The 12,472-nt window shown below is 40.9% G+C and overlaps 2 protein-coding genes across 2 annotated transcripts in view; one reads left to right on the forward strand and one right to left on the reverse strand.

Moving 5' to 3' along the window:
- The window catches only part of LOC102080700 (uncharacterized), a 107,651-nt gene that overhangs the window by 39,766 nt on the left and 55,413 nt on the right, over positions 1-12,472 (reverse strand). The gene's annotated exons all lie outside the window — the stretch shown is intronic.
- rarab (retinoic acid receptor, alpha b) overlaps positions 2,332-12,472 on the forward strand; it is a 29,158-nt gene continuing 19,017 nt past the window's right edge. The window contains exon 1 of the mRNA XM_003446446.5: positions 2,332-3,513. Coding sequence (XP_003446494.1) covers positions 3,315-3,513 — 199 coding nt within the window. The 5' untranslated portion in view covers positions 2,332-3,314. The remainder of the gene's footprint in view (positions 3,514-12,472) is intronic.

Raw genomic sequence — 12,472 nt, forward strand, 5'->3', positions numbered from 1 at the left:
AGAGATTAAATGAGAAGGTGTGTCTTGGCATTCTCTGGATGAGCTTCATGAGGTTGTCGCCTGAAATGGTTTTCCAACATTCTTGAAGGAGTTCCCAGAGATCCTGAGCTTTTTGGCCCTTTTGCCTTCACTCTGCGGTCCATCTCATCCCAAAGCATCTCCATTGGGTTTAGGTCAGGTGACTGTTGAGGCCAGGCCTCCATCACTCTCTTTCTTGGTCAAATAACACTTACACAGCCTGGAGGTGTGTTTGGGGTCATTGTCCTGTTGAAAAATAAATGAGAACAAAAGCCATGAAGAACAACAAATCCAAGACTATAACTTTAACTAGAATTACACCTACTGGGTCTCAAACCCAGTACTGTGACAACTACATCATGAAGCTCACTGAGAAAAGGCCAAGGGTTTGCAGTGCTGTCAACAAAGCGAAGTGTGGCTTCTTTCAGGAATCTAGAATATAAAATATATTTAGAGTTATTTTTTTAATTTTTTCTTTGCTCTATAATTCCATATATCTTGCTTCATATATTTGACATGTTCAGTATTTATCTACAATGTAGAAAGTAGTAAAAAAAAAGAAAAACCATTAAATGAGAAGGTGTGTCCAAACTTTTTCCATTATCCTTGTCACAGCACCATCTGTCATTACCTCCTACACAGTCCAAAAGTCCATTTACTGCTCTTTATCTTCATGAAGTTGCTTTTAAGCAACTACTTCATATTTTTCTGTATATTCAGCACATAGACTCATTTATTCTTGACAGTATTTATTTATTTTTTATGTATTTGTTGTCATTTATAATGTAAAGACGCGATATGCTCAAGTCCTTGCACATTAATTTAATATTTTAGTTGAGATTTGTGTTAAATGTATTTTTCTGAGTCAAATAGCATAAAACATTTTATCTATTAACCTTGTTGGTTTTTTTGATGGTTAGCAGCTCCTTTTCTGCATTTCTGCTGACAGATACTGCAAATGCAAGTTGACAGAATAATGGATAGACAGAGGCTTAACATTAAGGTTTAATGTAAGTGTGTGCGCTCAATAAAATCCAGCATTTATGAAAGCATATTTTTTGTCAGCTGTTTTCTATATTCGTTGATGTCACTGTCGAAGCTGTCTTATAACCCTACAAAAATTGATTATAGCTCAGAACATAGGCATCAAATATTTGAACAGTGTAAAATAAAAGTTTAGTGCACACGGACCATTTATAGTTTATGGTCCCACACTGCTCGCTTGCGTCAGTTGACCGGCAGGTTTTAGTGCCTGTTGTTCCAGACTGGACAGGCTTTCTCAGTTGTAGCTCCTAAACTCTGGAACAGCTTCCCTCAACAGATCTGGTCACCTACCTGATAACAGCACCAGAACCCTGCTGAAAACACAGCACTCCTGCTTGGCCTTTTCAGGTTAGGATTTGGTACAAAACACAACTATATCCAACACTTGCCCAAGAATATCTTGGAAAAAGACGTTTTTTTTAACAATGATTTTTCATTTTTACTATAATGCTTTAATGGCTTCTCAGTTACTTGCTGTGCAGCACTTTGGTCAACATTTGACTATGCTGAATACTTACAGCAGATTTTACAGTATCTTGATACTGAATCCCATTAAAATGGAGCTTACTGTAACATGATTCATTCTCCCTTCATTTGATGAGCCTGAGTAAATACATTTTGGATGTAGAACATTAGTTTATCTGACAATTCTCTTGGAATTAAAAGTGCAATATATATTATAGCTGAAAATGTTATGCAAGCAGAAACTTAAACTATCACAAAATGTAAACTGCATCTCAAAACTAAGTATTGGCTCTGACACATGCTCTCCATAGAGAAAAAACTGAAAAGATTCAAACTTACGCTGAAACATTTTCAAATAATAAAATCTAAACTGAAATGAGAAAACCATTCTGAAAACTCATTGAAACTTAAATGAATTAAAAAAGGTTCAAACGTAATTTAAAAAAATAGAATATACAAAACTATAATAACTGAGTGGTAGAAAAAAGCCTTTCTCACACACTCATTTCTTTTAAGATAATCTAGTAAAGGGAAGTTGGGGGATGGCAGTGGGCCAAACTGCTGTAAGTGAATTGTTCAGTGATTAAAATGTAAAATTTACTCCATTACCAAACTGTTATGGGACAGGCAAATCTCCTAAAGTCCTTATATGGGGGCAAGAGAAGCCACGATTAAAATCATTTCCTTTAACTCCATACCCTCCTCCCGGTTGAACAAAGCAGGTAGGTTTTATTTGGAGGCTCGCGCATGACAAGTAGGGGGAGCTCGTGCGCAGCTGGTGTCTCTCCCCAACCAGAAAGAGAGCAAGAGAGAAAGGAGAGCGAGAGAGAGAGAGAGAGAGGCCGTCGGGTACAGAGTGGGGGTTACCACAGGACACTCGTGTACCGCTGCTGGACCTCAGCTAGTAGCAACAAGCAACGCTCCTGACTGCCTGGGATTGTCTCTCTAGCCTTCCTCACCTCTGGATATTCTGCTCTTTGCATATACAGCGGCAACTTCAAAGTCCCACACCGCTCACATTTGCATTAATGTGTCGGCTCTGGGCTTTTTTTGGTTTTTTACGTATTTTTGCTTTTAATGCGTGGACTCTCTGAACCGGAGCGAGCGAAGCACCAACCGACCCGGACCGATTTACTTTTCGGCTTTGGTTACATTCATTGACAGCGTGCGTGGATTTAAGGACAGAGTGTACTGGCTGTGACATTACAGAGCACAATGTCGGTGAAAAAGACTTCACCTGGGTGGCTTCAGGGGCAAGTTGTATGACACGATATATTTAGCCACTATTTATAAAATAGGAGCTGTGGATCAGCGGACGCAGGCGGCAGCCTACACTCAGAGGTCACTATGAAGTAAAACATGACACACAACTGTGTGACGGTGCGAGAGGCGACTGGAGCGACAGTGTTTCTCTCCCCTGGCTTTTAGTCTTTTCGTCTTTTCAGGGCTTCGAGGTAGCAGCACGGCACTTGGGTTGTTAGCACTTGTAGCATTTGGACTGTAGCGATGTTTAATTTGTGAAGGAAATGCAAAAGAATAAATGAATAACATCACAAAAGACGGCAAAGTTTGACTGTTAACTACGTTTGTCCGAAACCTGAAAGGTCACCGGGAATCCACCACCTCCTCCTCCTCCTCCTCCTCTGGCTCCTATCAGTCTGTTATGAAGATGTGAACTCTTCCTTCCCTCCGCTCCTCTTTCTCTCATTGCCGTCCAGGACGCTTTGATCTCCCCCCTCCCTCTATTTACCACACAGAGACCACATCCCGACTCCCGCCTCTCGGAGATGTACGAAAGCGTGGATGTTGTGGGTTTAAGCCCAAGTCCCAGCAGCCCAAGCACGGGCTCTTTTCTAAGCATGGACTACTACCACAGACCCCCGGGGCTCGGGCCGGAGAAGGGACTATTGTCCGTTGTAGGAGGACTCCAGCGCCCCTTTGGAGGGTCTCTGCTGACCGGCAGGCACTGGAGCGGATCCAGCCACTGTGAGTGAACAAAGATTATTTGTCATGTTGGAGTTTTACACAGAGAGCTACATCATCGGCCATAGATCTGTAGTAGTAGTACTTGAATGAGTTAAAATAAGTACCAGGGGAGTGCAGGATAATCCAGCGCTCATGCTGGAGTATTCTTGTCAGCTGAAGGGAATGAGTACATCCGTTAGCTGAGGCCAGCTGGGACACATGCCAGCATCCTCTTCTAGCTGCCACACAGTTTGTTTTTAGCCTGCTGAATGAGAAGTGAGGACACAGCTACACCATTTAGCTTTTCTTAGCTAGTCTCCTTAATAACGTGCTTTAAAGTCTTTACAGCTTTTGTGAGCTTTTGGTTACAGTAGCTTCTGTGTCAGGAGGGTTTGGACAAAAATATAAAGACATATAAACTGGTCCCAGCTGTTTCACTTTGTCATCGCGTTTCCTCTTTTTCACATTTATCTAATTGACACATGCTGTCTGTCATCTTGGGCTTTAGCTAATTTTGATCAGTACTTTTTCACCACTTTCAGACATTTTGTAAACCAGACGTTGAGTTATGAATTCAGAATACACTTAATCTACCGATTAAAATTGTGGTTTGTCGCAAGTGTCCATATTATAAACTTACAATCCTAAAAAGTGTTCATATGATCGTACATTTATTTATTTAGTTACCAATGAACTATGGGACACACCTGAAACTGTGAAACAAACGCAGGTTGAAAATAAAACTGGGATTAATGTTTTCGGTAACAACTAAGGCCCTTAGAGATCTTTTATTGGTAATATTTGTTCATTTTGGTTATATTGTTTTTTTCCCTTTTCAGCCCAGGACAAAATCTTTGTTATAGAAGTTAAAAGTCTTTAGTGATTTAAAGTCTTTCAGCCCATTGTCACAAAATTGCTACATTGATCTGACACAACAGACAAACCATGGTAACTGACATCATTACGTGACGTCTTTTTGTTGCCTAATGAAAGTGTTTTTCAAGCCAACATCTGCTGATATTTGCGTTCATGGTGCCATCAGCCAGTTAACCTCGGTGTGTCTGAGTTGTAAAGATATGAATGACTGATAAAGAATATTCCAGTTTATGATAATGACTATCATTTGAGTTTGAGTATCATGATGATAGCGTCATTTTGGTGCATAATGCTAAAACCACACATGTATGAGATGTGAGTGTGCATGATTGTCTCTGTGTGTGTGTGTGACAGACCAGCGACCTGTCCAGGGTGTACCCTGCCTCTCACCCTAAGCTATCAGTGTATGTATGTATGTATATATGTGTGTGTGTGTGTGTGTGTGTGTGTGTGTGTGTATATGTGTGTGTGTGTGTGTGTGTATATGTGTGTGTGTATATATATATATTAGGGATGCAACACAAAATTGACAGTTCGGTTCGATACTTTGGTGTAGGGCTGCTCGATTATGGCAAAAATGATAATCACGATTATTTTCACTGAAATTGAGATCTCGATTATTTGACGATATTTATTTAACAATAACAATGTATTGAATAATGGCTTTAAAGATTGTCAAAAAATAATATAAAATAGTGTGCAAATACTGATTACAGTGCAAATGTTTGCAATATAAAAAATAAATGAAAAATGTAAACATCTATGTTTAGTGAACTTCAAAATACTGCACAATATTTGATCCACGTCTGACTCCGCGAACCCATAATGTTTCCACCAATGTTCCCTCAAATATTTCATGTGTCTGAGCGAACACACAAACTCCCTGAGCGGTCCCTTGGACCACTGTGAGCGACATCAGACGTGTGCACTGTGGTCACGCCAGCATCTAATCCATCCAAGTTACATGGTTCATTAAAATAATCAAATGACAGCATTTACATTTCTGTTAGACTACTTTTAATTAACTGCTTTAGCCCACTTACAATGAAAATTAAAAAAAAAAATCCTGTTCATGACCTGTGTAGTATGTTAACACTATTGGAAGTAAAAATAACTTGAACTCCAATTTTGAAAACACAACTTTCTTTCTTTTCTTTTTTTTTTTTCATAAAGCTCTGACTTATATTATGAGTCTGTGGTCTGGGAGAGAGTCCTGTAACTCTCTGTCTGCCAAATACAGTATCTAATGACCAATGTTGGGCAATTAATTATATAGTTACTACTTCAAAAAAGTAACTCAGTTTGGCAAACAACAAAGTTTTTTGCAGCTATTTATTTTTTTTAATGCAGCCAAGGTGTTTTTAAATAAACATTTCAAACTATTTACAGAACAATCAGCTGTTCTGCATCAAATCTGATGCCACACAAATTATTTGTGCCACTCCAAAAAATAATTTCTGTCCACTATGAGATAAAGGAGAACACCAGCCTGATACCTGCAGGCCTGACAACAGGAGCTGTATCACTCCTGTAACACCTGTAACATTCAGCAGCCGCCTCATTGTTCTGACACACACAACAAAACTATCGACTACACTACACACTAACTACACAAGATTTGCGCTAAACGTCTCAAATCTCTCACATCTCAGAACATCGCCGTCACTCCTAAAACTTCCCCCCGTTTCTTAACAACTAGATGCCACTTTGCCATATAATTTTTTGATTGGTCGACACGGTACTTTTTTCGACCAATAGGAAAGGGTGGGGGGGTTTTTGGTTTTGTTTTTGCTCACAGGTGGAGAGTGCTTTCGAGCGTTTTCCTTATAAAACGCCGTTTTTACCGTTTCTTCCCGCAGTAAATATAAACAACGATAGTATTCAGGAAGAAAACCAAACATTGCAAATATTTTTATCATAACTCTGGTTTTACGTGGCCTATCAACACAATTTAAAAACTGGTATAAAGTCCACACTTTTTCCGTCAATTGTTCCGTCTGTCCTGCTCACATCTCCAATGGTTGTACATAGAGCTGGGCGATATAAGATTTTTTCATATCACGATATGTTTTTTTCATTTCAGGCGATAACGATATATATCACGATATAAGCCAAATAACTATATTTGTAAGATTTAAATGTGCCGTTGCTCACAAGTAAAATGTGAAATAATTAGCAGCTTGTTTTAATTAAAATATTTATTTCCCATAATAAGTTCAACAGGGTAGATGTACTTAAGGAACATGAGACTTCAGTTTCAGATAAAGGCAAATACTGTAAACTACACAAAAGGCAGCCGCTAAAGCGTTTAAGTTTCAAAATAGAACAAACAAACAGACTAAATTGTCAATTCCACTTAGAAACAAAATTTTAATTCTAAAAATAAATCTTAGGTCGTTTTACAGAAGAACAGACAAAATTGACTAACTTTTGTCAATATCAAATAAACTGAGAACTAAAAGGAAATTCTCAGGCTACGTCCACACGTACACGGGTATTTTTGAAAACGGAGATTTTCCGTTTTCGTTTTAAAAAATAATCCCGTCCACACGTAAACGCAGAAATGAAGGAAAACGCTGCTAGGAACATGCCAAAGCAGCAGGTGGCGATATATTCCTAACCGTGTAGAAATGTTGGCCAATCAGAAGTCTAGAAGCCTCGGTAGGAAATAGTAAACAAAGATGGGGCATAGAAACAGAACCGAGTCGTATGTGTGGAGGGACAGTAACTATGTGTGTATATGTAAGCATTTAAACACTGCAGAGAGTACAATTAACAGTAACAGTATTGTAGAAATTCATTTCACCGAAACAATAACGTGGCGCACAGTGTGACGTCAAAAAAGGCGCACACCTTTGACGCTGCGTTTTCTCCGTTTTTCTTGTCCACACGTAAATGCAAAAACGGAGTTTTCGAAAATATCCACCCTGGCAGGCGTTTTTAGAAATCTCCGTTTTCAGTGACTGAAAACGCCGTTTACGTGTGGACGAAAGGTGCAAACGCATAGAAAAATCTGCGTTTTCAAAAATACCCGGGTACGTGTGGACGTAGCATCAATCTCTCCTTGTTGTATAGCTTAGCTTTTCAAACAGTTTTAACAGTTACTTTAGTCTGACAAAAGCCGAATGACGAATTAGCGCTTTCAGTCAGAGATTGAGCATGCACCGCTTTATTGTATATCCAGACTTGCTTTCGGCACAATTTACAGTGCGCGCTACTCTGTTTTTTGTCAGACTTGAAATAGCCGAAATACCTTCACACTACGGAACTTCTGTGGCCCTTCCGTTTGACAATCTCTCCAGCATTGGAACTATCATCTGTTTTTTCTTCGGTAACCTTCGCTCACGCTCTCGGTTGATTTTTCTGTAGTCGGCAAACTCATTTCCTTCATTACCTGGGCGGCCCGGCTGCAAAAACAAATACACATGTGCGCCTTGGCGCTTGTGCTGTACGTAACAAGTCATGTGACGTGACGCTGCGGCTGTGATTGGTTCGGCTCTGCGCTACTTAATTTGGATTGGCTGTTCTTTTTTTTTTTTTTTTTAAGAGGACAAGAGAGATGAGGTCTATCGCAATAGTTTAATTTTTCTATCGAGAAAAAGTTATTTCGCAATACATATCGTTATCGTTTTATCGCCCAGCTCTAGTTGTACATGTTGTCATTAACGTGGCTTCACTCCACATCAGCCACGCCGCTTTGCTAGCTAAAACACCGGTGTCGGCACATAAGGACGCTGTCATAGGCTGTCAACGACGTTGATTGGCTGCGTATATACGAATGTGAATCGGATTATTGGCTGGACTATAGGATAAGGTGGCATCGTTCTAATCCCATACAGGAGCAGCCAGTCACTGACTAACACTGCAAAACAGAATTGTTAAAGTTTTAATTTTAATTTCAATTCAGGTTAGATTTTTTTTGTGCGCAACGCAGATTTTCTGTGCGCAGAGACCGTGCCAGCAGTGCGCAATTGCGCACGTGCGCAGCTTACAGGGAACATTGGTTTCCTACCACTGAAGTCGTTTTACCTCTCTTTTCAACCAACGGCATTCTTTCTTCAGCAGCCATTATCCTCTCCTCTCCAAATAACTTCTGCTTAGCTTTCCGAGCTTCCCTCGGGTCCTCTTAATTGTTGTGACGCAAGTTCGAAACGCAGAGAGGTGCGCTCGATTTGCCACACGGAGCAGCGCGAGAGTAAAGCACGAGGGAGGTGCTAATAATCGGCTCAGTCATTTTTAATGATCGTTGAAAACCCAGATCGTAATCGAGATTAAAATTCGATTAATTGAGCAGCCCTACTTTGGTGTCACGGTTCGATATTTTTTCGATACAAAAAAATGTTCATGCCTTTTTTAATTTGTAATTTATTAAGATTATAAATATTTCTTTTAACTCAAAAATACAGTTTTTAAATTAAATGTTGCTGAAACACCAAAATAATACAAGAATAAAAGAGTTTGCAAACTAGTTTATTACAGACAAATGTCCTTTTCCAAAATAAAAGCTATGTTATACCCTTCTTCTGGGGTAAATTCTCAGGAGCATATTGAACATATCAGGTCCCCATAAAATGAACCACTCTCTGATGGACCTCACCTCACACTCATCTTCTGGAGTGCTAGCACTTAGCTGCATATACAACAAAAACAACTTAAATAAAAATATGTATTGCACAGAAATGCCTTCCTAAATATATTTTTAAATTTTTGAAATGTTCTATAAACAAGGTATCAACACCATACAGTTCTGCATTGTTTGGGAATCCCTGACTGTATTTTCTATTCTTGGCAGAATATAAAACAAACACACCCAATCCCTGACATGAAAATTTTTTTAGAACCATGTTCTATGGTGTACAGAAAACACATGAAAACTTAAATCTGGTAAAGCTATACTTCACATATTTTCTGTTGTGCAAAAAAAAAAAAGAAGCACCATGTAAGGAATAAAAAATAAATAAAATAAATACAAATTAAAGCTATTCTATACCCTTCTTCTGGGGTATATTCTCAGTAGCATATATAACAAATCAGGTACCCATAAAATCACTCTTTAATGGACCTCCCCTAACACTCTTCTGGAGTGCTAGCACTTAGCTGCATATACAGCATAAATAATTTAAATAAAAGGTCCTGTTAAATACAAACCAAAACATAGTTTACTCAATTTCCATGTTCTTCTTCAGAAAAATTAGGATGTCCACATGTTCTGCTGACAGTACAGATCTGCTTGCTGTGACAATGTCACCTGCTGTGGAAAACACCCTCTCACTTGGGACAGAGGTTCCAGGTACAACCAAGTAGCACTGTGCCAACTTGGAAAGATGAAGGTACAAGCTGTGATGTTCCTTCCACCATCTCAGTGGGTTACCATCTGTGGGAATGCAGTTTGCTAACCTGTACAAGTTAATTTCCTCCTCTGCCACTTCGGCTGCAGACCTGGTCCTTGGCTCCTGTGCCATGAACAGTTCTCCAAACAACTCCTTCATGGCCGACTTTTTCTCTGGTGGAGATGCTGATGGTGAATCTGAAGAGTTTGCTGCTTGAGTCTCTGTGGAGGTCGCAGTTTCTGTGGTGCCTGCGGCTTGGTCCTGAGGAAATATAAACAACCAAACTGTTAATTGTATTTGTTTAAATAATATTTATAAATCAAGCAGTAGCAAAATAAAATTTCAAAACTAAAAAAAGAATGCCTACTTGTTCAATGCTCAGGACAAGCTCTTTGGTGAGTGCTCCATAGACTCTCAGCTGAGTGACATCATCCAAGTGTCGCAGGGACTTGAATCGAGGATCTAAAGCTGTGCACTTGTGTAGGTAATTCTGAAGGGCAGGATCAGCGTATCTCTGCTCCAGGTCCTTCCTGATGTTTTTTTTTTTACATCTCTCACTGCTGGGCTGTCATCATCAGACTGCGCCATAGAGTTCAGGATGTTTATTTTAAGTGGCAGGATCATGGATGCTGTTGGAGATGACACTTCACACTAGAGCTGGGCGATATGACCCAAAATTCATATCTCGATATTTTGTAGCTGGATGGTGATATAAGATATATATCTCGATATTTTTTTAAAGCCATAAAGTAAGAACAAAAAGAGAGTTCTTAGTCAAAGCTGTGTCCCAGATGTCACACAGGCACTTTTATTAACATACAGCATAGACGTACATGAAAAAAACTACTCAAAAATAAATTATGAGCATTTATTAAATAATGATGCTCTATAAATAAAAGAAAACTGTTGTTTTGTGCATAACAAAGAGCTCACAATTGTGCAGTCAAAATGTAAACTAAAAGATGCTGAGCATAATAACAGACAGATTTCACAGCTGCTCTGTTCCCAACTTCTACTGCGTGACTGACAGCCTGGAGTTTGAAATCCGCTTCGTAACCATGTCTCTGGACAGGTGCCATTTATGGTCCTTATACACAGAATACGGTAATATTACGTTGAAGCACAGTACGTATTACTCCGCGAGGCTCCTCGGGTCCTAAGGCTAGACCCCCTATGCTAAGTGAGCCTACCGCAGACATGAGCGAGACAGATAAATATGAAGGCATGCCGGCTCGGACGTCGCCCGGATCAACAAGGTCCGCGTCAGGTGTTGAGGAACCAGGGCACCCTGACGACAAGTGGGCTACTGGAACAAGAAGGCATCGGTGGGCAAGAGACGAAAACAGGGCGTTGTTGGAATGCTACTACGCAATTAACCCTGGCGGAAGGGGTTACATGAATAGGATGAGGGACCTATGGATTCTTCGATACCCAACATCCACAATGACGGCGAAACAACTAGTAGCTCAGTGTTCCAACATTCGAAAGAAGGGACTGCTATCACAGCTAGAGATTGACGAGGTACAACATAAATGCTACGGCAAGGAGGAGTCAGGACGCCAGGTCAGGGGGGAGATATCATCACCCCCACCCGAGATTGGGTACATAGCCCCAAGTGTGATAGGAGAAGGATCGTTGAGTGCGAGAGGAACTGACCTGAAAGATAGAAAGGCGCGACAAAGAAGGTGCATAAGAAATACAGCAAGCTGTCCATACCTGAGGCCTTGGAAACTGCCAAGCAAAGACTCACAGCCTTGGCCAGCCGCTTGAGGAGGTACACCAGAGAGATAGAAGGCAGGAGAATAAACCAGCTGTTCTCCACAGAACCAGCAAAGGTGTACTCTCAGTGGCAAGGGAACAATAACAGAACAGCACCACCAAGGCTGGAGACGGAGCAATACTGGAAGAGCATATGGGAGAAGGACGCAACCCATAACGGCAATGCTCAGTGGCTAGTGGATCTGAGGGCAGACCATAGCGACCTCCCTGAACAGGGTCCAGTAACCATCACAGTGGCAGACATCCAAGAAAGGATCTCCAGTATGAAGAGTTGGACAGCACCAGGCCCCGACATGGTTCACGCCTACTGGCTGAAGAAGCTGACTGCACTCCACGAGCGTCTGGCAGCACAAATGAACCAGCTGCTAGTTAACAAGAGACACCCGGAATGGCTAACCAAAGGTCGGACGGTCCTGATCCCCAAGGACCCCAAGAAGGGACCGGTCCCATCCAACTACCGACCAATAACCTGCCTCAGTACTACATGGAAGCTCCTGTCAGGCATCATATCGGCTAAGATGAACAGGCACATGGGTCAATACATGAGTGGGACACAGAAAGGGATTGGCAAGAATACCAGAGGCGCAAAACACCAGCTACTGGTAGACAGAACAGTCAGCCGAGACTGCAAGACCAGACTGACCAACCTGTGCACAGCCTGGATTGATTACAAGAAGGCCTATGACTCAATGCCCCACAGCTGGATACTGGAATGCCTAGAATTGTACAAGATAGGGCTGGGCGATATATCAAAAATTTATCGTTACCGAAATTTATGACTCTCATCGACGTCATTTTGCCCATGTCGGTAAATTCGGTATTTAAAAAAAAAAGAGAAAAGGCATGTGCAGGCTGGCGATGTTCATGTCCCTTTAAGACGCTGTGCTACGTTACAGACTTGACGCGGTGGAGTCACATGACTCTACTACCTGTCAGTGTTGCCAACTTAGCGACTTTGTCGCTATATTTAGCGAGTTTTCAGACCCCCTTAGCGA

Source organism: Oreochromis niloticus, linkage group LG4 (assembly GCF_001858045.2).
Source record: "Oreochromis niloticus isolate F11D_XX linkage group LG4, O_niloticus_UMD_NMBU, whole genome shotgun sequence".
In the NCBI taxonomy this organism is placed as follows: domain Eukaryota; kingdom Metazoa; phylum Chordata; class Actinopteri; order Cichliformes; family Cichlidae; genus Oreochromis; species Oreochromis niloticus.